The sequence below is a fragment of the Narcine bancroftii genome, chromosome 4 (assembly GCF_036971445.1).
Source record: "Narcine bancroftii isolate sNarBan1 chromosome 4, sNarBan1.hap1, whole genome shotgun sequence".
Lineage (NCBI taxonomy): Eukaryota > Metazoa > Chordata > Chondrichthyes > Torpediniformes > Narcinidae > Narcine > Narcine bancroftii.
Genome location: NC_091472.1, coordinates 99,946,049 through 99,971,672, shown reverse-complemented (window position 1 = coordinate 99,971,672; position 25,624 = coordinate 99,946,049). Strand labels below are relative to the sequence as shown.

Here is a 25,624-nt window from a genome sequence, read left to right as displayed (position 1 = left end):
TGGGCAGGTTGAAAGGGCTAATGCTACATTCTGGAAGACTTAATCTTGCATTAAAAACACATGGTTACCCTGTTACCCGATGGCAGGAAGTGCTGCCTGAGGCACTACATTCTATTTGGTCTTATTGTGTACTGCAACAAATCAAACACCTCATGAACGTATGTTTGCCTTTCCTAGAAAATCAGGAACCTGGAAACATGCTGCTGAAGAGACACGCTCGGGTGCGTAAAACAGACCCCCTAGTCCAGCCAGTTCAACTACTGCATATAACCCCAACTAGGCTCATGTTAAATTTCCAGATGGGAGTACTGACACTGTACCCCTAAGAGATCTGGTTCACCCCTTCCTTGCACCCCTACTCAGAGTGAGCCTGAGAGGATGGACTCACCCTCACCCCCCCTCCCAGCCTGTGACCCCTAGTAAGCTTTCAGATGGCCATCCTGAGGCTCCACTGCCTCACGCCGGCGATTCTGGAGCAGGTCCAGAAGCCAGTCCTTCCCACACTCTAGACCCAGGACCTGTACCAGTTCCCAAGGTTGCAAAGGAGCCACCTGTTTTGAGACGAAGCACCAGAATTCGTAAACAACCTGATAGGCTGACATATTCATAAAACATCTCAATATATTTCAATTGCTTGCTAGATACTGGGTTATTTTGCCTGTTAGGTTATCTCAAGGCCAAACATGGTATCCATGTATCGCTTGCTTCAGTCCTTCCTAGCAGCTGTCATTTTGATTTTAACCCTTCTTCTGCCGGGGGGTGGGGTGGAGAGACTGAGGTGAATGTCTGCCAAGCTGCCTGTCTCCCCCCCTCTGGGTAAGCCTTGCTGTACTAACATTCGCTGTGCATTATCTCTACTGTTAAGGACACTTCCTTTGGATATAACTGTATATGCACCTATTGTCTTTCATTATTGTACCATGAGTTTCTGCTAATAAAAGCCATGATTATTGTTTGACCACGTCGTCTTTGTCTACTTCATCAGCTGGCACTTTTCAGGTGCTTTCAGTGTCACACACACTGGCTGAGAGAGCTTGTCTCCCCCCTCTCTCTCTTTTCTCTCTCTCTCTCTCTCTCTCTTTCTCTCCCTCTCTCTCTCTCGCTCCCTCCCTCCCCCCAATTGAGACTGCTAGAAAGCCCATGTGACTCACTTGCAAAAGCCTCCACCTTCTTCAGCAAGCAACAAGAGTTCTCCTTCTTGGTCAAGCTGTTGTCTTAGGTAAACAAAACCTAGGAGTGAACTTTAGGTGAGCACTCTGTAGTAAAAAGGTCAGAAGGCTTGTAGTTATTCAACCAGCCAGCCTGTCTCCAATTCAAAGAATGTCTATTCATTTCATGCTGTCATTTCAATTAGTACCTACTTGTAAAATGTGCATAAAATTCTCCATTGTTTCTGTAAAGTTCACTGAATATGAATTCTTCAATATTTCAAATAAGATCTGTTTTAAAATGTGTATATGTATGTAACCTACTCTAATTTTACCAAATTCTCCCAAATATATATTCCATTGCACTGGCTTCTTTCTTCATGGCAACTATAAATATAGAGCAATGAATAGAGTTTTGTAGCACAGGAGCTGCAGCTCAACTTGTCCATGTTCACCAACTTGGTTCCATTTGACTCTATTTGGCCCATATCACTTAAAACCTTTCATATCTTTCCATCAGTCTAAATATCTTCTAAACATTGCCATGATTCCTGCCTCTATCACTTCCTCTGGAGCTTGTTCCACATATCCACCATTCTCTGTATGGAAAAAAGTTTCCCCTCTGGAAAGATTTAAAATCTTTCCCCTCTCACTTTCAATCTATATCCTCTCGTTTCAGACTCTTCTATCCTTGGGAAAAGGACTGATTAATCACTTTTTCTCTGCCTTTTGTAGTGGCCCATGCACGGAGACGCGAACTGCCCACAAAATGGCCGATGACTGCGCTGTCATCCCAGATGACCTCTGTACGGCAGGAAGGCGGGGAACTCTGGTGGGAATGCCGGCCATCCTGAGGTCGGTGCTCTGATGACGCGGCGCCCTGATGTCAGCGCCAGTGACCCATATAAGCAGAGCTGCCAGTGCCATAAATCAGTCCTGGGCTTCAACTCATGTGTGTCTTCTTTCCACACTCGTAGCACATGCGCTATATTGGTGACCCCGACAGGTCCAACTAGCAGTTGGACCCAAAGATGACGGATCAAGCGGAGCCAGCTATTCTCTCATGATTTAATAAATCTTTGTTTAAACTGTCCAACTCAGTCATCTGCACTCTAGGGAGAAAACTGCTAGCCTAATCAGTCTTATTCAAGCTCACCAAAGGCGATAGCACTTTTTAAATATTTTATTTTAATTTTTCCAAGACTCTTATAGGACATTATTACATACATCATAAAAATAGTATTTTAAAATTACAGTCTCATATGATTGCCAAAATCTCACCCCCCCCCCCCCAACCAAGTGCTAACATTAAAAAAAAGTGTTTGAACCTGCCTTCAGTAATTAGTCCATATCCTAATCTTCAGGAATTCCACACTAGTCACCTAACTCTATTATTTGAACCTTTTCGGGGAAGTTAATTATATCCTTAATTCAGTTTGATTCAAATAAGGTTGCCATATTTTAACAAATATGTCATATTTCTTTCTAAGATTGTTATCTTTTCCAGGGGGCAGAACTTTACATTTCTACATTCCAGGGAGTAATAAGTAGGAGGGAGTTGGATTTCCATATAACAGCTACTGCTGGTGCAGTCCTATGAACTGTATTTGATATTTTGATAGTTTTGTGTCATAAGATTGCTCAATAAAGACAGTTCTGGTTCCAATGAAAAATCCACATCTATAATTTTTGTCAAAATTTCTGCCAAGTTATACCAAAAGGATCTTACTTTAATGTATACCCAAGTTGAATGTACAAAATACGACACCTAAAACACGAGTCCAGAATTTCAAATTTTAAACCGTGTAATTTTTGCAGTGTAAGGTATAATTGGTGTATTGTACCAATCTATATCTGACATTAATAAATGATGTTGTATTATCAGAACACAATTTTGACCAATATTGTTCTTAAATCCTTTTCCCCAAGTCCATCTCCTACCTTTCCCTCGATTTGTGCAGGCCCAGTTTCAGGCTATTGCTCTGCAATAGGAAATGCATCTTAAATATAAATTTACTTGTGATCCCCTTTCAAAGAAGAGCCCCCATGTCACTACACATTGGCAGGGTCATGGTTGGTCCTAAACTATCTCTTAAAAAGATCTTAATTGAAGATAGCAGAAGAAAGTTCCATTTAACAATCATTTTTTTTAAAACCGTTCAAATGTCATAAATTGTCCTTGTTCATAACAATCCTCGATACACTTGGTCCCTTTGTGGTGCCAAGTGTCTGGGATTTTATTTCCTAATGTCATTGGTATTAACTCATTTTGATATAAGAGTGTTGGTGATCACATTCTTGTACCTCAATGATATCCTCCCAAAAGCTGGGTGAACAGAATTCCACACAGTGCTCCCCGTGCAGTATCACCAATGTCTTGTGCAGCTGAAACATGACATCACAAGTCTTGTGCTCAGGGACCTAACAGGAGGAAAGTATGTCAAAAGCCTTTCACCACCCTGTTTACCTGTGTCACCATTCTCATGGATGAGAATAGATGGGTCTATTTTACAATGCTTTCCAGGATCCTACCATTCATTGTGCATGTCTTATCGTTGTTTAACCAACCAAAGTGCAACACCTCATGCAAATCTGTACATTATTGGGATGAGGGAGGAAAAAAAATGCTGTCAGAGGGTGAGTTTGCAAACTTCAAACACCCCAGAGATCATGAAAGCTAAAACTCTACAGTACTTCATGTGCAGCTGTGTCAGTTAGATGATAGGAGGTGAAAACAATGAGAAAACAATGAAAAATGTGGGGAGAAACGGACAGTCAATGTTTTGGGACCCTCTCTTGGGACAAGAAAAGTCTCAAAGAAGAGTCCTGTCCTGAAACATTGTCCATTTCACTGTGCAGGTGCTGCTTATCCCGAGTCCTTCCGGCTTCTCATTGTTTGCTCAAGATTCCAGCATCTCCAATTTTTTTTGTGTTTCACTGATATGGAGAAGATGTGTAAATAAAAGAAAATCAGAGTTGAAGCCAAGTTGAAAAATGTTTTTTAATTCAAATCCTATCCTCTTCATTTATGCAGGACACGTATATTGAAGATGAATTAAGACATCTGCTGGCCTCCCTACCACAGTCTGAAGTAGATCAGTGTGTGCAGTATTTCACTTCACTGGCTTTACGAGAGAGTAATCAGTCTTTGTCAGCACAAAGAGTAAGTTTAAAATATCCAATCCAATGCTCTTCTCTGCTTTGGGAAAGAAGACACTGTAGTTTGAAAATTGGAGGAAACAAATCAAGTTCTTCCAATCTCTTCTGTTTCAGGGAGGCTTGTGGTGCTTTGGGGGAAATGGCCTGCCCTATGCACAGAGTCTAAGTTCAGTCCCAAGTGAGAAGGTTGAATCATTTTGTCTGCAAGCTCTAGCTAAACATTCTAAGGTAAAGCTTCAGTTTATTCAATTAAATCTGTGATTTTTTTTTTCAGTCTGCTTATTTAAGAAAAAAATATGTACTGGTACTCACTCTCTGATTTCACCTGAGAGTGCTAATTTATTATCATGAATTTGGCCCTTCAAAGGGTCTTAACCCTGCATTTTAAATGGCACTGCTCTGCTCGATCCTCAGGCAGTTCCCTACCCTCTGCATTAATTTTCATTGGCTTGGTGTGGAGAGGTTGGTGTTTGGGAAATGGGAACAAATGATGTGATCTTTCAGTGCTGAAAAATGGAGTCCAGGACTGCTTTCTGGTGTATCAGGCCATCGTTGAAAACTGGCAGTCACTGTTCTATGTGTTGATAGATCACCTGATCCTATGGTCATTCCCAGGTGGTGAATCGCTCTCCCATTGTTAACCTGTGCACACCAGCCTCTCAACACTGGTTACCAGCACAACAACACGGTCAGTGTCACACCTCTCTGTATCTGAAGCTCTAGTGACTTCTTCAAATAATTTTTTTTCATCCATTTCCATCCTTGATTCTGGATGTAGCACATAATGATCCTATCACATTGCATTAGTTCAACTGACCTAAAAATGTTTTTCTGCTGATTTTCATTTGTACTCAGTATCTGATGCCTCTTTTGCGAGTGTCCTTTGGTACGTTTTGAAGTTTGGCTGGAAACTGGACCACACTGGGGAAAGCCCATGCAGTTAACAGGGTTAATGTTTAAACTCCATACATATAGCATAATAGTGTTGCACTGACAGCTGTGTTTACAGTTCTGCCTCAAAAGGATGTAATTGAAATGGAGCTCAAGCATAATCTCCCATCATTGGGGGGAGAAAAGATGCAGGAAAATTCATCAGGTCAGGGAGCATCTATGGAAAGTGAAACTCAACATTTTGGGTCTGGAAGTTGCATCAGAAGTGGGAAAGCAAGCGATATAGAAGGAGAATACACATGGGAATAAATGTGTAGAACAGAGCGAATGTATTAATAAGACAAATTGAAATGGGTTAATGGCAGCAGTTACCAGTGTAAGTAATGATAAAGTGATGGGACCTGTCTGATCGGCTGGACTAGCACGGACTGAAGGTTCTTTTTCACGTGCGTCCCACTGCAGCCTGGGATAAATTTCATTCTGCCCCAGTTATTTATCTGCCTTTAAGTTTGCAATGACATGACAAGGAGTTACGTGATGGCAGAGTGGCCGATAGGGTAAAACCAACCCCCTCCAGTAAAAAAGAAAAAAATGTCAAGAGAAGACAAAGTTCAGCAAATATAAAATATAAGAAATAGAAGATAAAGTTGCAGAAAAGAGAAAGAAGATGGCACCTAAGAAGGAAAAAGTAAAAACAACGGGAAAAAAAGAAGAAAAGTCACTGGAAAAGAAAGAAGGCATTACCTGCACAAAGGAACAGGGAGCAGTGGTGGTGAAGAATGTCCGTTCTCCAAGGTTGGTGCCGGCCCTGCGGAGTCGCGACCCCCCAACTGGTGGACTGCAAAAATGGCTCTCTGAGCCAAATAAAAGTGCGCAACTGCGAATGCGCGAGGAGTTGCGCATGAGCAGTGAGCAATCAAAGGTAAAAGAAAACATTAACGGGAGGGGGGATCAGCTGAGGAGCGGGCAACCAGGACGCGACCAGCTGAGGGATACCCGACACCAGGGATCCCAGCTGGAAGATGAGGAAGTTGACAGGAGAGGGAGTGAGGTACCAGGCAAGAAAGGAAGTCGACGGGGTGAACGGCAAGAGGAGCAGCAGCAGGAAGCCCGACAGATGAGCAGCGCAGAATGGGACGACCAACAGCAAGAGGCCCAGCAAGAAGAGGTCCGACAAAGTGATACAAGCAACTCATCAGGAAAATCAGAAAAGATACAGATACAAAGAAGAGAAGAAGAAGACACAAACACAGGTACAGACACAGAAGAAGAGGAAGAAGACCACCAAGATCTTCACAGAGAAATAGAAGGTAAAACAGATAGACAGAATATAGATAAAGCTTTTTTTGAAGAACAAACGAGAGCATTAAAAGAATGGTTGTCATTAGAATTTAGTGCAATTAAAAGAAAAATGAAAAGAACAGAAGATAAAATGCAAAGATTAGAACTAGTCATGACAGAAATAGGGAAAAGAATAGAAAATGTGGAAGAACAAGAAACGGCTGTAGAAATGGAAGTAAATGACTTGAGAGGAAAATTGGACGAAAGTGACAAAAAAATTAAAGAGACACAAGAGTTGTTAGATCAGAAAATTGATATGTTGGAAAATTATAGTAGGTGAAACAACATAAAAATAGTGGGTCTAAAGGAAGATGAAGAAGGCACAGACATGAAGGAATTTATAAAAGAATGGATCCCAAAGGTCCTGGGAATGACAGAAATGCAGGAAGAAATGGAAATAGAAAGGGAACACAGAACACTAGCTCCGAAACCGCAGATACATAAAAAACCAAGATCCATCTTAGTAACATTTTTGAGATATACGACAAGAGAAAATATACTGGAGCGGGCAAGGAATAAAATTATATGTGTAAAAAAAAAGTGTTTTCTGGGGGGGTTGGGGGGGAAGAGAATAACCATCACTGCGAAATCAGTTGACATTTGAGAACAAGATCGCAATACAAATGGAAAGGGGAGTTGTGGTTGCCTGGCAAGGGATAAAGGGCAACTCAGAGAAGGGGGGGCATTTGGGGTAAAGGTAATATTGGGTGTGGGAGTTGTTGGAGTATTTTATGTTTTAAATGTGTTGTCATACATTGAGTTTAAAAAGGGAAAACTGAGAGATGAAAATGGGGAAAAGGGGGATGGAGGTGGGGAGGGAGCGGAAATTAGGTGTAAACAAGATATAAGATGGATATGTTGAACTATATGACTATAAACATTAATGGAATACATAACTAAATTAAAAGGAAGAGGCTATTAAATTTACTGGAAAAAAAAAGAAAAAATAGATATAGCATTTGTGCAGGAAACGCATCTAATTGAAGTGGAACATAACAAATTAAAGAGAGACTGGGTAGGACATGTAGCGGCAGCATCATATAATTCAAGAGCTAGAGGTGTAGCCATACTAGTTAACAAAAATGTACCAATCAAAATAGAGGAGGAAATAATAGATCCAGCAGGGAGGTATGTAATGATAAAGTATCAGATATACTCAGAATTTTGGAATTTGCTCAATATACATGCACCTAATGAGGAGGATCAAAAGTTTATGCAGGATATTTTTTTTGAAGATTGTAGATACACAAGGAAATATATTGATAGGAGGAGATTTTAACCTTAATTTGGATCCAATGTTGGATAAAACTGGACAAAAAACGAGCAAAAAGAATAAAGTAGCCAAATTTATGGTTAAACCAATGGATATATGGAGGAGGCAGCACCCAAGAGCACCCAAGAGAGAAGGAATATTCATATTATTCGAGTAGGCATAAAACATTCTCAAGGATTGATATGTTTTTGTTTTCGGCCCATATTCAAACGAGAGTTAGGAAAACTGAGTATAAAGCTAGATTACTTTCATCATTCACCCCTGTTATTAGTGATAGAACTGGACGACATCCACCAAGAACATATAGATGGAGGTTAAACTCCATGCTACTTAAAAATCAGGAATTTAGAGAGTTTATTGAATGCCAAATTAAAACATATTTTGAGATAAACACGGAATCAGTGAAAGACAAATTTATATTATGGGACGCAATGAAAGTCTTCATTAGAGGACAGATAAGTTATGTAACTAAGATGAAAAAGGACTACAATCGGGAAATAGAGCAGTTGGAAAAGGAGATAGTAAGTACAGAAAAGGAACTAGTAAAAAGGGATGATATAACGAAAAAGAGAGAATTGGCGGACAAAAAAATAAAATACGTAACATTACAAACATACAAGGTGGAGAAGAACATAATGAAAATAAAGCAAAAGTATTACGAACTGGGAGAAAAAACACACAAAATATTAGCCTGGCAACTTAAAACAGAACAAGCTAAAAGAACTGTATTGGCATCAAGGAAAAAGGACAAACAAATTACATGTAACCCAATAGAGATTAATGAGAACTTTGAAGAATTTTATGAACAATTATACCAAACTGAGAACGAGGGGAAAGATGATAAAATTGAAGATTTTTTAGCTAAAATTGAACTGCCGAAATTGCAAGAAGAGGAACAAAACAAACTAATAAAACCATTTGAAATAGAGGAAGTACAGGATATATTAAAAAAGCCTCCGAACAATAAAACACCAGGAGAGGATGGATTTCCAATAAAATTTTATAAAACATTTAAAGAGTTATTAATTCCTCTTCTCCTTGAAGTAATGAACCAGATAGAAGAAACACAAAACTTGCCAGATTCATGTAAGACAGCAATAATTACAGTAATACCAAAGACGGGGAAGGATCCATTAACACCAGCATCATATAGACCAATATCTCTACTTAACTCAGACTATAAGATAATACCAAAATTATTAGCATACAGATTGGCCGATTGTGAACCAAAAATAGTAAAACAAGGTCAAACCAGATTTATTAAGAAAAGATGAACAGTCGATAATGTCTGTAAACTTATTAATCTAATTCATGCAGTTCAAGGAGATAAGAAGCCAACAGTGGCTGTTGCTTTAGATGCAGAAAAAGTCTTTGACAGAGTAGAGTGGAACTACTTATTTAAAGTATTACAGAGGTTCAATCTACCAGGAAATAATATTAATTGGATTAAAGCATTGTGTAATGGACCGTTGGCGAAGGTAACAATAAATGGATATGTATTGAGCCAATTTAAATTAAGTAGGTCAACTAATTCTTCACCTTAGCAATAGAACCATTGGCAGAACTGATAAGAACAGAAAATAAAATAAAAGGGATAAAAATAAAGGAAAAGGAGTGTAAAATCAGCTTATTTGCAGATGACATCATAGTATACCTAGCAGAACCAGAAATATCAATAAAAGAATTACATAAGAAATTGAAGGAGTATGGAGAAATATCGGGGTACAAGATCAACGCAAATAAAAGTGAAGTGATGTTAATGAGTAATGCGGATTATACAGAATTTAAAAAAGAATCACCATTTAAATGGCAAGCACAAGCAATCCGATACCTAGGGATCAGGTTAGATAATAACTTAAGCCATCTGTACAAATTAAATTATCAGCCGCTAATAAATAAATTACAGGAAGATTTAGAACATTGGAAAGAATTACTGCTAACATTGATAGGGAGGGTAAATTGCATTAAAATGAATGTTTTCCCAAGGATACAATACTTATTTCAATCGTTGCCAATTCCCTTAACAGAGAAACTCTTTAATGAACTAAAGAGAATAATAAAGAAATTCTTGTGGAAAGGGGGGAAACCGAGGGTAGCATTAGATAAATTAACAGAAAGGTATAACCAAGGTGGTTTGCAGTTACCAAACTTTAAAGATTATTATAGAGCTGCACAATTAAGGTATTTATCAGATTTTTACCAGACAAGGGAAAAACCAAACTGGACTAGGATAGAACTAGATAAAATAGGAGAGAAGGTACTGGAACATATACTTTATAAGTGGGATGAAAAGCTGGTGCAATATAAAAGCTCACCAGTATTGCATCATTTACTTAATATATGGAAGAAGATCCACTTGGAAAGGAAAAAAATGAATTACCAAATACCAAAATTGTTATTGACACAAAACCCAATAATCCCTTTTACAATAGATAACCTTTCCTTTAGAGCACACATGTCAAACTCTGGCCCGCGGGCCAAATTTGGCCCGTGATATAATTATATTTGGCCCGCAAGATCATTTCAAAAATGTATTAGAGGTGGCCCGCCCTGCAGCGAGAGCCGATGCTGTTTTTTGGTAATGTCACCCCCATCATCCTCCCCCTTCATTGCACATCCTTCCCCATTGTAACACGAGAAATTGTAACGAGAAGTCTGTCGATGTCATCAGCCGGCAAGCCAGTTGGAAGGCTCCCCGCACAACCAGTCACTTCTCCCACCTGTCAAGCGGTGCGGCGAATGGGCGAGCGCCTGTGATTTCCTGTCGGCGCAATGGGCATGGCAGGCTGCGCACGGCCCCTGGGCTGCGCGAGCCCCACACGACTGGCACCGGACGGCCCTTCCACAGCGCGAGCGCACTTCTCCCGGTCGCCACGGCCTTCAGTGCTTGCACCCGTGCGGACCCCAGGGATGGCTGGTTCAGCCCTGCACGTGAAGAGAGAGATGGTGGCTGTCCGCAAAGGCTGATCGGCAGCGCGCTGGGCCTGAGTGGGTGGGTAAGCAGGGGTGGGCAGAGGGTGTAGGTGAGGAGTAATGGGCAGGGGAAGTTATGGTGGTGCGAGGGGCAGTTAGAGGGAGGGATGAGTAGAAGGAGGGGTAGAAAGGGAAGAGGTAAAAGGGGAGGGGCAGGGTGAGTAGGGGAGAGGTGATTAGAGGGTGAGAGACGGGTAGAGGGAGGTATAGGTTGAGGGGAGAGGCAGTAGAGGGGTGTGTATAGGATGGGGTGTGTAGAGGCAGAGCGAGTGGAGTGAGGGGTGAGTAGAGGTTGGGTAAAGGACTGGTCAGGTAGAGGGATGGTGGGTCGAGGGTGAATAGAGGCCTAGAGCCTGAGGAGTGAGTAGGAAATGCTGAGTCCTGATGCAGGCCAAAATGGACACAGCCTGTGAATGCTGACTACATCTCCACAGGGACCAAATAGGTTTCCCTCAGGTCAAGCAAAGGGTGAACTTGAGCTACCTACTCCTGACCTGTAACATTATCCTCCTAAAGTTATATCCTAAAGTTTAACATTACATATGTTGAAAGAAGTGAAAACATGCAGATGTTGTTGAAAATTTTCAATAAATATTTAGTTCGGCCCTCAACTTAGTCCAAGTTTTTAATTTTGGCCCTCCGTGAATTTGAGTTTGACTCCCCTGCTTTAGAGAATGGGAGAGAAAAGGAATTAAAAGAATAGAAAATAGTTTTTTGGGAAATAATTTATTAACATTTGAACAGTTGAAGTACAAATATGGAATAAACTCCTGGTACAATGTTTGCATATCATCAACTGAAAGCTTATTTAAAGGACAATTTGGGAAACAGACTGAGATTACCAGAAGGAAGCAGCTATGAATATGTGATTACAGACACAATGATAATTAAAAGATTTATAACGATCATGTACATTAAGCTGCAAGATAAGGAAAATGATGAAATAAGCTACAAACCTAAACAAAAGTGGGAAAAGGATTTTTAAAAAGATTTAAAATGAAGCATGGGAAAAGCTATGTTCTGGAACTATGAAGAATACTATAAACACATGGTTACGCATGATACAGTATAATTGGTTACACAGGTTATATATCATGCCTCAAAAGTTATAAGAATGGGATCCAACTTTATCAGATAGATGTTTTCGCTGTAAGAAGGTAATGGGAACTACAATACATGCAATTTGGGCATATACAAAAGTAAAAAGGTTTTGGGAAGATCTAAATCAGATATTAAATAAAATCACAAAAAATAACATGCCAAAAAAATTCAGAGATCTTTCTTCTAAGTAACATAAGAAGTAAGGAATTAGGTCTCAAATTGGATAAAGCGCAAAAAAGATTTATTATGATAGCCTTAGCAGTAGCAAAAAAATGGAAAGCGAAAATGGAAAATGGAAGCGAGCCTGAAAATACAGCAATGGTACATGGAAAAAAATAACATATAATTTAAAAAAAAAAGTCACATTATTTGAACAAATTTTGGAACCATACATGGAAAATAACAGAGAGGGCTTGCCTCGGACCTCCACCCCCTAAAATGATAAGAAGACAAAACTACTCGTTTCAGTGTGTAAATGTAGATGACACATTTTTCTTGTTATTTTACATTGTGTGAAGACATTTTATGGTTTGTTGTATTGTATATGTTGAATATTTATTGGTTTTGGAGGGTGGTGGGAAGGGGGGAGGGAGGGTGTAATGGAAGATTTAAACTGTTTTTTACTTCTGCAGCTGCAAGGCTGATAACCTGTTTGTTTTTTAGAATCAGCAGACATTATCTAATTTACACTATGGGGCCCAGGGATGCATATGAATTAGTAGACATTATCCAACTTCCACCATGAGGCCCAGAGATGCAGTTTTCTTTTGTTGGTCACAGAGTGTCAGGATACCTTGAAGATAATTAAATCATTTGTTCAAAGAGATATGATCTGAAGTAAACAACTTTTGGGTAATATAAGCCATGATCCCACTGCTGAAGTTTGAGACTCTCCAAGAGGTGGCAACATCTCTCAACAAGAAGAAGAACTTCAAGAGTCCAGCTAACATCCCGGTCAAGGGAGGTAGAGAAGCTGCTACCGGCGCCCCGACCACCTATACAAGTGTGCAGATGTTGCCTCGCTTCGGCAGTTGGGACCAGTCCAGTTGGGACCAGTCCAGGCGTTGATAAGTATAATTGGGAAGGGCTTGCATATTGTAGTGTGAATTCAACTTTAGATTTAGGTAATAAAGCCTTGTATAAACTGAACTGCTCTCGGTGTGTGTGTGTGTGTCTATTTTCTTTCGGTAGCTCAAACACTGTGACCTATCTAAAACGAACAAAATGAGAGGTATAAGTTTACCCAAGACAATTGGCGCAGCAAACAGGATTGGTCTCAAGATGTTTCGCCGAAAGAAAGAGGTGAGCCCTGAGCAGTTCTTGATTCCAGGATGGACTTCCAAAGACGATTGGTTTGGCATGTTGGCCAATACCCTGTCTTTGTTGGGACCACCCATTAGTTGGGATGAGAAGTTAGACCCATCAAGTGCACCTCTGGGAGAGCAGGTTGCCACTCTCCTTCGAGAAATAAATTTCCTGATAAAAAGGGGACGCTGACAGATGGTTTTTGGCTGCTGGCCACAGCCTCACGCCACTCCGTTCAGCGTGCAGCAGAATTAGTTCAGCGAGAAGTAGAATCTCAGCATAAGAGAGAGCAACTAGAGGAGGAGCTAGAAGCCCTGCGACAACGCTGTTCCATGATGAGTGAGATTGTTTGCACCAGTTAGGACTGAGCCAAAGAATGGGAGGATAAGCATGTCCAAACGATCTGCCGTAATATTAAACTCCGGCAGCAGCTCTGTGCAGATAAAGAAAGGCATGGAGTAGAACCCGATCCACATCGTATTTGTGCCATGATAAGGAATGGCGACGATCCTGATGTAATTGATGAATGGAACGGGAATATCTGGAATGATGACAATGGTAATAATGCAGATATTCCTCAGCATGTGCCTAACATACTGCCCTCTCCACCTGCTGTTCACGCCCGCCCCATAAGGCAGCAGACTTTCCAAACAGACAGAAGGGGGGATGATGCAAGGGTAGAGATTGAAGAGATAGATAGCCCGATCTCCCAAGCAGACCCAGGTGAAAAACCCAAACCCCTGCTTATGTTCTATGGCCTACCCCCTCTACGGAATGGCCTAGGCCTTGTCCCGTCCACTGGGCAAAGGACCCTGTGGGGCCAAAGTGGGAGCAGGGGTCAAGAGCAGTCAATGATCCGTGACTTCTCTATAAAAGAGCTGGCTGCCATTGGAGATCGATATAGGCAAAAAGCAGGAGAAACTCTGGCAGCCTGGCTCCTGCGTGTCTGGGAGCAAGGAGGGGGTAATGTATTTTTAACCCCTGAGGAATTGTTGGGATTAGGAACATTGACTACTGATATCCGGGACACTGCTGAGCTGCGGGGTAGAGGAAGAGAGGTGGATTACTTACTTGCCACTGTAGGGGATGCCCTGCTACGAGTATACCCATCATCAGTAGATTGGGATTTACATTTACAGAACAATTGGAGCACCCCAGAAAAGGGTATAGCAGTAATTCCTCAGCAGGCCCTGGCCTCTGCCTTGTATGCAGGGCGTTTGAGGCCGTGGGTACATGGGGGGAGCCCTGATGAAGAGATATTCACAGCTGGAATGCATACCAGATTGGTTCGTTCCACCCAACCCACTGTTCGGGGACTGGTTCTGTCCATAACTAGTCCACTAATTGGGCACCCTGTGTCTGAGGTGGTGCATGCTTTATCTGGGCTTAGAGAATTAGAGTTGGGAGGTAAAATCTACTCACGAACAACCCAGGTTAAATCAGACAAGCAGGATGAAAAGAGAGGAACTGCTGCTAATAACGGGCTGACAAGAAAGGACCTTTTTCTAACCTTGTTAAAGTTAGGCGTAGCTAAAAGTGATATTGATGGGAAACCTACTGCAGTCCTTTATGCCCTTTATAAGAGGAAGGCAGGGGAACATCTTCCCCAGCTGTTGAGTCCTCCTGGCCCAGCTGTGCCTTCTGCTCCCACTGCTGCTCTCACTGAGCCAGCTTCTTTTGCTCCAGTTATCCATGATGAGATACAACAAATGGTTAAAAAGGCTCTTGTGGATAATAGTGGCATGTGGGCCTGGAAGCCCCCGAACCCTACTAAAGCATGAGGGTGTGGGCAGGGCCCCCGTGTCTACTCCATTGAGATACGGCAGATACACGGGGACCCACGGCCCTACATACCGTTAACAGTTAATTGGGGTGGGGGTAATGACCGCCAATATTTGGCCTTGGTCGATACCGGTGCCCAATCCTGAAAATTCTATTCCTGCAGTTTTATCTTTCTTATCCCAATTTAGTAATTTTTCGGGATATAAACTGAATTTAAATAAAAGTGAATTATTCCCTTTTAATGGATGGGTCCCTATTTATGATAGTTTACCTTTTAAAATAGCTAGAGACCATTTTATATATTTAAGGATTTTTCTTTCTTCTTTCTTCTTTGGCTTGGCTTCGCGGACGAAGATTTATGGAGGGGGTAAAAAGTCCACGTCAGCTGCAGGCTCGTTTGTGGCTGACAGGTCCGATGCGGGACAGGCAGACACGATTGCAGCGGTTGCAAGGGAAAATTGGTTGGTTGGGGTTGGGTGTTGGGTTTTTCCTCCTTTGCCTTTTGTCAGTGAGGTGGGCTCTGCGGTCTTCTTCAAAGGAGGTTGCTGCCCGCCAAACTGTGAGGCGCCAAGATGCACGGTTTGAGGCGTTATCAGCCCACTGGCGGTGGTCAATGTGGCAGGCACCAAGAGATTTCTTTAGGCAGTCCTTGTACCTTTTCTTTGGTGCACCTCTGTCACGGTGGCCAGTGGAGAGCTCGCCATATAACACGATCTTGGGAAGGCGATGGTCCTCCATTCTGGAGACGTGACCCATCCAGCGCAGCTGGATCTTCAGCAGCGTGGACTCGATGCTGTCGACCTCTGCCATCTCGAGTACTTCGACGTTAGGGGTGTAAGCGCTCCAATGGATGTTGAGGATGGAGCGGAGACAACGCTGGTGGAAGCGTTCTAGGAGCCGTAGGTGGTGCCGGTAGAGGACCCATGATTCGGAGCCGAACAGGAGTGTGGGTATGACAACGGCTCTGTATACGCTTATCTTTGTGAGGTTTTTCAGTTGGTTGTTTTTCCAGACTCTTTTGTGTAGTCTTCCAAAGGCGCTATTTGCCTTGGCGAGTCTGTTGTCTATCTCATTGTCGATCCTTGCATCTGATGAAATGGTGGAACCGAGATAGGTAAACTGGTTGACCGTTTTGAGTTTTGTGTGCCCAATGGAGATGTGGGGGGACTGATAGTCATGGTGGGGAGCTGGCTGATGGAGGACCTCAGTTTTCTTCAGGCTGACTTCCAGGCCAAACATTTTGGCAGTTTCCGCAAAGCAGGACGTCATGCGCTGAAGAGCTGGCTCTGAATGGGCAACTAAAGCGGCATCGTCTGCAAAGAGTAGTTCACGGACAAGTTTCTCTTGTGTCTTGGTGTGAGCTTGCAGGCGCCTCAGATTGAAGAGACTGCCATCCGTGCGGTACCGGATGTAAACAGCGTCTTCATTGTTGGGGTCTTTCATGGCTTGGTCCAGCATCATGCTGAAGAAGATTGAAAAGAGGGTTGGTGCGAGAACACAGCCTTGCTTCACGCCATTGTTAATGGAGAAGGGTTCAGAGAGCTCATTGCTGTATCTGACCCGACCTTGTTGGTTTTCGTGCAGTTGTACAAAAACAAAGGCGAGAAATCAGACTGCTCAAACTACAGGGGAATCACGTTGCTCTCCATTGCAGGCAAAATCTTCGCTAGGATTCTACTAAATAGAATAATACCTAGTGTCGCCGAGAATATTCTCCCAGAATCACAGTGCGGCTTTCGCGCAAACAGAGGAACCACTGACATGGTCTTTGCCCTCAGACAGCTCCAAGAAAAGTGCAGAGAACAAAACAAAGGACTCTACATCACCTTTGTTGACCTCACCAAAGCCTTCGACACCGTGAGCAGGAAAGGGCTTTGGCAAATACTAGAGCGCATCGGATGTCCCCCAAAGTTCCTCAACATTTAGGGATTAAGATTACTAAAAAACATAAAGATTTGTTTAGGACTAATTTTTTCCCTCTATTGGACCTGATCGGCAGTTTACTTACCAATTGGTCACCTTTATCCCTATCCATGATAGGCCGAATTAATGCTATTAAGATGATGATCTTACCTAAATTTTTATATATATTCGAAGCTATACCTATTTTTGTTCCTAAATCTTTTTTTGATAAGGTCGATTCTAAATTGTCCTCGTATATCTGGCAAAACAAGAATCCTAGATTGGGGAAAAAATATTTACAGAAATCTAAACTAGAGGGAGGGTTGGCATTACCCAACTTTAGAATTTATTACTGGGCAATTAATATTAGTTACTTAAGGTATTGGTTGAATTATTCAGAATTATCTCTAAATCCCCATTGGGTAAATTTAGAAATTAAACCGATACAAAATTTTTCAATTAGCTCTATTTTGGGAGCTGCTCTCCCTTTAACTCTTACTAAATTATATAAACAAATTGATAATCCAATGGCTAAACATACACTACGTATTCCGGAGATTTTTTGGCCTAAGTCATTTTATCTTGGAAACTCCTATTGTACTAAATTTCCTTTTTCATCCCTCTCTAATTGATCAAGCTTATTTACTCTGGAAAGTTAAAGGTATAACATGCTTTTCAGATTTATTCTTGGATAACTCTTTCATGTCATTTGAACAATTATCCATGAAATATGATTTACCTCGATCTCATTTCTTTCGATATTTGCAGATTAGGAGTTTCTTAGTTTCGACTTTACCCTCTTTTCCCAATCGGGAGACTACGACTATTTTAAAGGATATACTATATTCAGAATTCCCTCCAAAAGGTGTGATATCTAAATTATATAATATAATTACAAAAATAAATTCTGGGACTTTTGAAAAGTTTAAAAATGATTGGGAAAGAGAACTCAACCTTCATATTTCTAATGAAAATTGGAATAAAATTCTGCGACTGGTAAACTCTTCTTCTCTATGTGCAAAACATTCACTAATACAGTTTAAAGTTGTTCATAGAGCTCATATGTCTAAAGATAAACTCCATCGCTTTTATTCTCATATCGATCCTATATGTGATAAATGTCAATTGGAAATAGCTTCCCTTACACACATGTTTTGGTCCTGTCCCTCTTTACAGAATTATTGGAAGGAAATTTTTTCCATTATATCTACTGTTTTGAATATTGATTTACAACCACATCCCATTACTGCAATTTTTGGATTACCTATGATAAATTTGACTTATTTATCTCTTCCTGTGGATCGTATGATTGCTTTTCTTACACTAATGGCTAGAAGATCTATACTATTAAATTGGAAAGAGGTAAATCCTCCCACTGTTTTCCAATGATTTCTATACTATACTATGTTTAAATTTAGAGAAAATTAGAAACTCTGTCCATGAATCCCCTTCTAAGTTTGAGTTAACCTGGCGACCATTTATTCAATATTTTCATTTGTGGTGAGTTGATCTGGCTCTGTTTTCTTTCTATGATTATGTATGATAATTGGGCTGTAAGATGAGATCGGAGTGATCGGCGTGGTTTAGCTATATCTGTAGGTTTTTTTTAAAGTTTTTTTAAAAGTTTTTTTAATTCAGCTTTGTTTTTTCTTCTTTTTTGGGGTTTTTTTTTCTCTTTTTTCATATATTGTTATTAATTATATCTTTTTATTTTAGAGATAGTTCACACCCTAAACTGATCAAAAATTATTTTTTTATGATATATTTTTATTCTGTAATATTATTGTTTAATATCTCTGTATTAATTCATTACTTACTATGTATTTTTTTATATCTCTTTGAACTGTATGTGTTTATAAATTATAATAATAATAAAAAGATTGAAAAAGAAAGATACCAGTGCGGAGCACTCAGTGATTCCGGGTAACCCTGACCTCTGGACTGGACCAACATTTCGAATAGAGGGGATGGGAGGAGTGATCACCCTGGCGAAGGAAATAAATGTCCGCAGCACGGTGGGTGATGGCCCTTCCCCTGTATGGTTACATGCCCTGGTGGCTGCCACTGACGAGTGTATCCTGGATATTAATATGTTGGCCAGTATGGCCCTTAATACTCGCCAAGGGGGATTTGCATTTGGAATTCGGACTATTGCTAAAAGATTAGTGGTGGGTCGTGCTAGGTGGGATCCTGTGATGGTGCCTTCCTCCCTCCCCTGAAACCAGTATACATTCCACAATATTGCCTCCCTGGGGGGCAGGAAGAGATAACTGCCACCATCGATGCTCTGCAAGAAGAAGGGGTAGTGAGGTCCGCAACGTCGCCCTTTAATAGCCCTGTTTGGTCGGTCCAGAAGCCGGATGGCTCCTGGAGAATGACAGTTGACTATCGTATTTTGAACAAACATGTCCCACCACTGGCTTCGGCAATTCCGGACATTGTTACCCTTATTGAAAACATTGCTACTGGGAACTCAGGAACATGGTATGCTGTCATTTATCTCGCTAATGCCTTCTTCAGTATTCTTATAGCTGAGGTCTCACAGGATCAGTTCGCCTTTACCTGGAAGGGACGTCAGTATACCTTCACCTGCCTCCCTTAGGGCTATGTATACTCTCCCACTATTTGCCACAGCCTAATTGCCCGTGATTTGGAGACGGTGCCAGTATTGCCTTCCCTCTCAATTCACCATTATATTGATGATGTGATGATCCAAGGGGCCACGGAAGAGTTGGTATAGAAAGCAGAACAAGAGGATGCCTGGTTTACTGATGGTAGCAGCTGGTGGGTGCAAGGAAAGCAGAAGTGGAAGGCAGTGGCTTACCATCCCAGGTCACTTATTGGAGGAGGGGGATGGTGGCTCCAGTCAGTATGCTGAGTTGAAGGCAGTCACTTTACCACTAGACCCCCATGATCACCCTCTTCGCTTGTTTACTGATTCCTGGGCTGTGGCTAATGCACTAGTGGTATGGATGCCTGATTGGCAAAAGAATGACTGGCTGGTACATGACCACCCAGTATGGGGCAAACAGTTGTGGCAGCTGTTGTGGGATGCTTCCAATCATCGTGAGATAACCGTATATCACGTTGACGCCCATACCAATGCGGTGACGGACATGGCACTACATAATGCAGTAGCAGAATAGCTTGCCACTATCAGCCGCACCGATACCGTCCCCCTGGCTCGATGGGCACACGAACAGAGTGGCCATTTGGGGGAGAAGGGATGCCTTACCCATCCATCAGAACAATGTCTGCATGGTCGTGTGGACACACCCAGCATGCCAGCTTGTGAAGTCCCGCATCGTTCCTCCTGGTTCACATGGCCGAATAAAACGGGGTGGTCGCTCAGCTGCGGTCTGGCAAATTGATTACATAGGCCCTATGCCAGACTGTATGGGTAAACATTACATCCTAGTAATGGTTGAAACCTTTTCGGGCCTTATTTTTGCTTTTCCCACCAAGACAGCTGACCAAGCTAGCACTATCCAAGGACTAAACCATTTAATTTCTCGTTATGATGTACCAGAGGAGATTCAGTCTGATAATGGCTCGCACTTCTCCGGGAAGGCAATCTGTGATTGGGCGGCTGACAACAGTATTTTATGGGTCCACCATATTCCTTATTACCCGCAGGCTGCCGGGTTAGTTAAACGAATGAATAGCTTACTGAAGGAACAAATTTGTTTGTTAACACCACTGGGGTGGTGCCATGTGCTGCAGCAGGCAGTCGACAATTTGAATCATCGCCCTTTGAAGGGAGGTACACCTTTCCACCAACTTCTTCACGCTTCTGAACTACAGCCTATTCCAGAGGAAAAACAGTAATTTCCCCCCATTCCCGAGCTAGAGAATGTCAGACAAAAGGTATGGGTGGCACCACCAGGTAGTGGCCCTCCTGTAAAAGGGGAAATAGTGACACCTGCCCAGGGTAACACTTGGTGGGTAGCTATTGAGGGACAGGATGGTTTAGTTTGTTTAAATACTGAACACTTACGGCATCGTGAGTGACGTATGTCAGGCTTCTTTGTTCCAGGTACTCCATTTTACGCTCCTGGTGATCTGGCTTAACAGCTGCTTTGATGCCAGCAATTGGATTTGTAATGTTGAGGTCGTTCCGAGGGAGTTGCCCGTGGGGGGACACGGCCCGATGTATCCACTAATATATCTGATATTGTTAAGCATGTTTCAAAATCTGTTTGTGAGCTTCAGTGTCTGGGTATTGTGGCCCACAAGGATAGTTGGAATCCTTTTTCATGGTTAGCTGGTACATTTGGGGGATTGGGCCACAATATTCTCCGTTGTTTGCTCGCATTATTGCTTATTTTTGTGCTTATTATAGTTTTAGTTTCTCTTTTACGCTCCTTCTGTACTCAAATGCTTGTTAGGTCTCGAGTCTGACAGCCTGTGACCAAGGGGTGGAATGTAATGGAAGATTTAAACTGGATTCTTTACTTCTGCAGCTGCAAGGCTGAGAACCTGTTTGTTTTTTAGAATCAGCAGACATTATCTAATTTACACTATGGGGCCCAGGGATGCATATGAATCAGTAGACATTTATCCAACTTCCACCATGACCGCACGGATGGCAGTCTCTTCAATCTGAGGCGCCTGCAAGCTCACACCAAGACACAAGAGAAACTTGTCCGTGAACTACTCTTTGCAGACGATGCCGCTTTAGTTGCCCATTCAGAGCCAGCTCTTCAGCGCTTGACGTCCTGCTTTGCGGAAACTGCCAAAATGTTTGGCCTGGAAGTCAGCCTGAAGAAAACTGAGGTCCTCCATCAGCCAGCTCCGCACCATGACTACCAGCCCCCCCACATCTCCATCGGGCACACAAAACTCAAAACGGTCAACCAGTTTACCTATCTCGGCTGCACCATTTCATCAGATGCAAGGATCGACAATGAGATAGACAACAGACTCGCCAAGGCAAATAGCGCCTTTGGAAGACTACACAAAAGAGTCTGGAAAAACAACCAACTGAAAAACCTCACAAAGATAAGCGTACACAGAGCCGTTGTCATACCCACACTCCTGTTCAGCTCCGAATCATGGGTCCTCTACCGGCACCACCTACGGCTCCTAGAACGCTTCCACCAGCGTTGTCTCCGCTCCATCCTCAACATCCATTGGAGCGCTTTCATCCCTAACGTCGAAGTACTCGAGATGGCAGAGGTCGACAGCATCGAGTCCACGCTGCTGAAGATCCAGCTGCGCTGGATGGGTCACGTCTCCAGAATGGAGGACCATCGCCTTCCCAAGATCATGTTATATGGCGAGCTCTCCACTGGCCACCGTGACAGAGGTGCACCAAAGAAAAGGTACAAGGACTGCCTAAAGAAATCTCTTGGTGCCTGCCACATTGACCACCGCCAGTGGGCTGATAACGCCTCAAACCGTGCATCTTGGCGCCTCACAGTTTGGCGGGCAGCAATCTCCTTTGAAGAAGACCGCAGAGCCCACCTCACTGACAAAAGGCAAAGGAGGAAAAACCCAACACCCAACCCCAACCAACCAATTTTCCCCTGCAACCGCTGCAACCGTGTCTGCCTGTCCCGCATCGGACTTGTCAGCCACAAACGAGCCTGAAGCTGACGTGGACTTTTTACCCCCTCCATAAATCTTCGTCCGCGAAGCCAAGCCAAAGAAGACCATGAGGCCCAGAGATGCAGTTTTCTTTTGTTGGTCGCAGACTGTCAGGGTACCTTGAAGATAATTAAATCATTTGTTCAAAGAGATAAGATCTGAAGTAAACAACTTTTGGGTAATATAAGCCATGATCCCACTGCTGAAGTTTGAGACTCTCCAAGAGGTGGCAACATCTCTAACAAGAAGAAGAACTTCAAGAGTCCAGCTAACGTCCCGATCGAGGGAGGTAGAGAAGCTGCTACCGGCGCCCTGACAACCTATACAAGTGTGCAGACGTTGCCTTGCTTCGGCAATTGAGACCAGTCCAGGCATTGATAAGTATAATTGGGAAGGGCTTGCATATTGTAGTGTGAATTCAGCTTTAGATTTAGGTAATAAAGCCTTGTATAAACTGAACTGCTCTCGGTGTGTGTGTGTCTATTTTCTTTCGGTAGCTCAAACACTGTGACCTATCTAAAACGAACACAATGAGAGGTATAAGTTTACCCAAGACAAGGAAGAAAAGTGTATATTTAATGAGAAACGTATATATTTTGGTTGATGTGGTTCACAGTGTGAAAAATAAAAAAAATATTTTAAAAAAAGTTTGCAATGACATCTAGTCACTCTTTGCGGTATTTACAACGACTTGCACTGGAGTTTAATTTTTACTCCTTTCTGAGTTCTCCATCTACAGTATGTTCATTTTGTATTCAGGACCTTGCCTTTTTCTTCTGCCTCAGCATACAGATGGCCCCAGTTTCCCCTAATATGTCCTACTCTTTCTTTTGTTTGTAATATACTTTGCCTTAATATGCTCTTTGCTTTCCTAATTTCTTTTTTAATATCACCTCACATTTATTATAGTCATTATGGGCCTTCCCCATCACTAGTTCCTTACACCACCTTTCTTTTTTCTTTATCCAATCCTCTCTTCCTCAACATCTTGGGTTCTCTGTACTTGTGATCTTTAGCTTTCATCCTTTCAGAAGCATGATGGACCTGAGCTCTTGATATTTCTCCTTTAAACTTTCAAAGTCTTTTTCAGCCTTCATCTCCAATATTCCCTCTGTGCTGGTCAAGAAACTCCAAACCCTGGGGCTCTTCACCTCCACCTACCCCCCCCCCCGCAACTGGATCCTTGACTTCATCAAAATATTATAGTTCAGTACAAATTGGAAAGAATGTCTCCTGCTCACTGACTGTCAACACTGGCGCACCTCAAGGATATGTACTTATCCACTGTTCTCCTCATTATACACCCATGACTGTGTGGCCAGGCACAATTCCAATGTTTTCACCAAATTTGCTGATGACACCACAGTTGTCAGCGGAATCACAAATGGCAAAGAGGAAGCATACAGGAGGAAGGTAGATCAGCTCGTTCAGTTGTGTCACACCAACAACCTTGCACTCAACATTAGCAAAACTAAGGAATGATTGTGGACTTCAGGTGGAAGTCAGGAGAACACGATCCAGTCCTCATCAAGGGCTCTACTGGAAAGGGTCAAGAATTTCAAATTTCTGGATGTCAACATTTCCAAGGATCTGTCTTGGAACCTCCATATTGACGCAATCATGAAGAAGGCTTGCCAGCAGGGGAGAATCGGTGGTCATGATGGCCGATCTCCCAGGACGAGGCTATCCCATTGCACTTCGGGTGTGCTGACGCCTGCGATGTCCCCAAATACGGGATACTTGACTGCAAAATTTGTGGTAGTGGGGGACTGCATTCGCGCTTAAAATATAAAAAAAATTTTAAAAAATAAAATTAAAAAAAATTTTTTAAAAATAGAAAAAAAAACAAGAAGGCTTGCCAGCATCTATACTTTGTGAGGTGCTTGAGGAAATTTGTTATGTCACTAAAGACTCTTGAAAACTTCTACAGGTGTACCAAGCTGGCTGGTTGCATCCCTCTCTGGTACGAAGGTGCCAACTCTCAGGACCAGAAAAAACTCCAGACAGTTGTTAACTCAGCCTGCAACATCATGGACACCAGACTTCCCTCCATCAAGGACATCACCAAGAGGTGGTGTCTTAAAAAAGCAGCCTCCGCCAGCCAGGCCATGCCCTTTTCACTTTGCTACCATTGGAGGGGAAAAGGTACAGGAGCCTAAAAATGAGCACTCAGCAGTACAAGGACAGCTTTTTCCCCGCTGCCATCAGATTCCTGAATGATCAATGAGCTAAAGACACTGCCTTATTTTGACTTTTCGTGCACTATTTTCATTTATTTTTTTTGCAAGGTGATCCCTATGAATGTTTGCTGTAAAACATTGAATTTTGTGACTTGCGCATGACAATTAATTCTGATTCTGAATACCTCTCACTGTATAGACATAGAGTTGTGTGCAAGTTGACGCTCCCAGACTATCTTTGTCAGATCCTGTCTTGTTTTAATGGAATTGACCCGAACCCGCAACCAAAATTTCGACCTATGTTCCTAGACTGCTCTTGAACTTTGCAATATATGGAGCTATGGGCACTATCCCAAAAATGCTCCACCATTTGAATGGTTATTATATGCCCCAAGACTAGATCCTTCCCTGATTGATCTATACATGTTATGTCAAAATGTTTTCCAGGACACAACTCAAAAAATCCCTTCCCTCTGAACCTCTTGCAATCTCGATTTGTATTTGGGAAATTGAAATTTCCCAATACTATAACCTTATTTTAAATCCTATCTTTCTGCTACTTGCCTAAATTGTTCTTTCTCTAACGACTGTTGACTATTAGAATAGCCATGATCTTATTGAATGCCCAAGCAGGTTTGATGAGCCAGATGACCTACTCCTCCTACAACACAGTCTTGTGTTCCTCTGTTTTCCTTGAAAATACTGTACCATTTATACCTACCTCCTTCCATCAATAGTCTTGTCACGTACTTATCTGGGTTGGGAGTAGAGTGGTCGCCTCTGGTGATGTGTCCAGGGCAACACGTGAAAGAAGTTACGCAAATGCACGGGTTAGAACAGGGGAGTGCGGATAGCATGATGGACCACGCGCAGGGTCACAGGAGGAGGAGAACAGGAGCATCTTGGTCACTTGCATGGCAGAGAGCCAATGAAAAGGGCAGGGAGCTTTGGTGTTTTATGGGAAGAAGAAGAGTTGTGGT

The 25,624-nt window shown here is 42.2% G+C and overlaps 1 protein-coding gene and 1 non-coding gene across 4 annotated transcripts in view; both read left to right on the top strand.

Annotated features, from left to right (window-relative positions):
* The window catches only part of serac1 (serine active site containing 1), a 180,249-nt gene that overhangs the window by 80,455 nt on the left and 74,170 nt on the right, over nt 1-25,624 (top strand). For all 3 annotated transcript variants that reach the window (XM_069932195.1, XM_069932194.1, XM_069932193.1), the window contains exons 7-8: nt 4,183-4,311; nt 4,422-4,535. In XM_069932195.1, coding sequence (XP_069788296.1) covers nt 4,183-4,311; nt 4,422-4,535 — 243 coding nt within the window. The remainder of the gene's footprint in view (nt 1-4,182; nt 4,312-4,421; nt 4,536-25,624) is intronic.
* LOC138762497 (U1 spliceosomal RNA) lies at nt 24,092-24,249 on the top strand. The gene has a single exon (XR_011356913.1). It is a non-coding gene; the product is annotated as a U1 spliceosomal RNA (small nuclear RNA).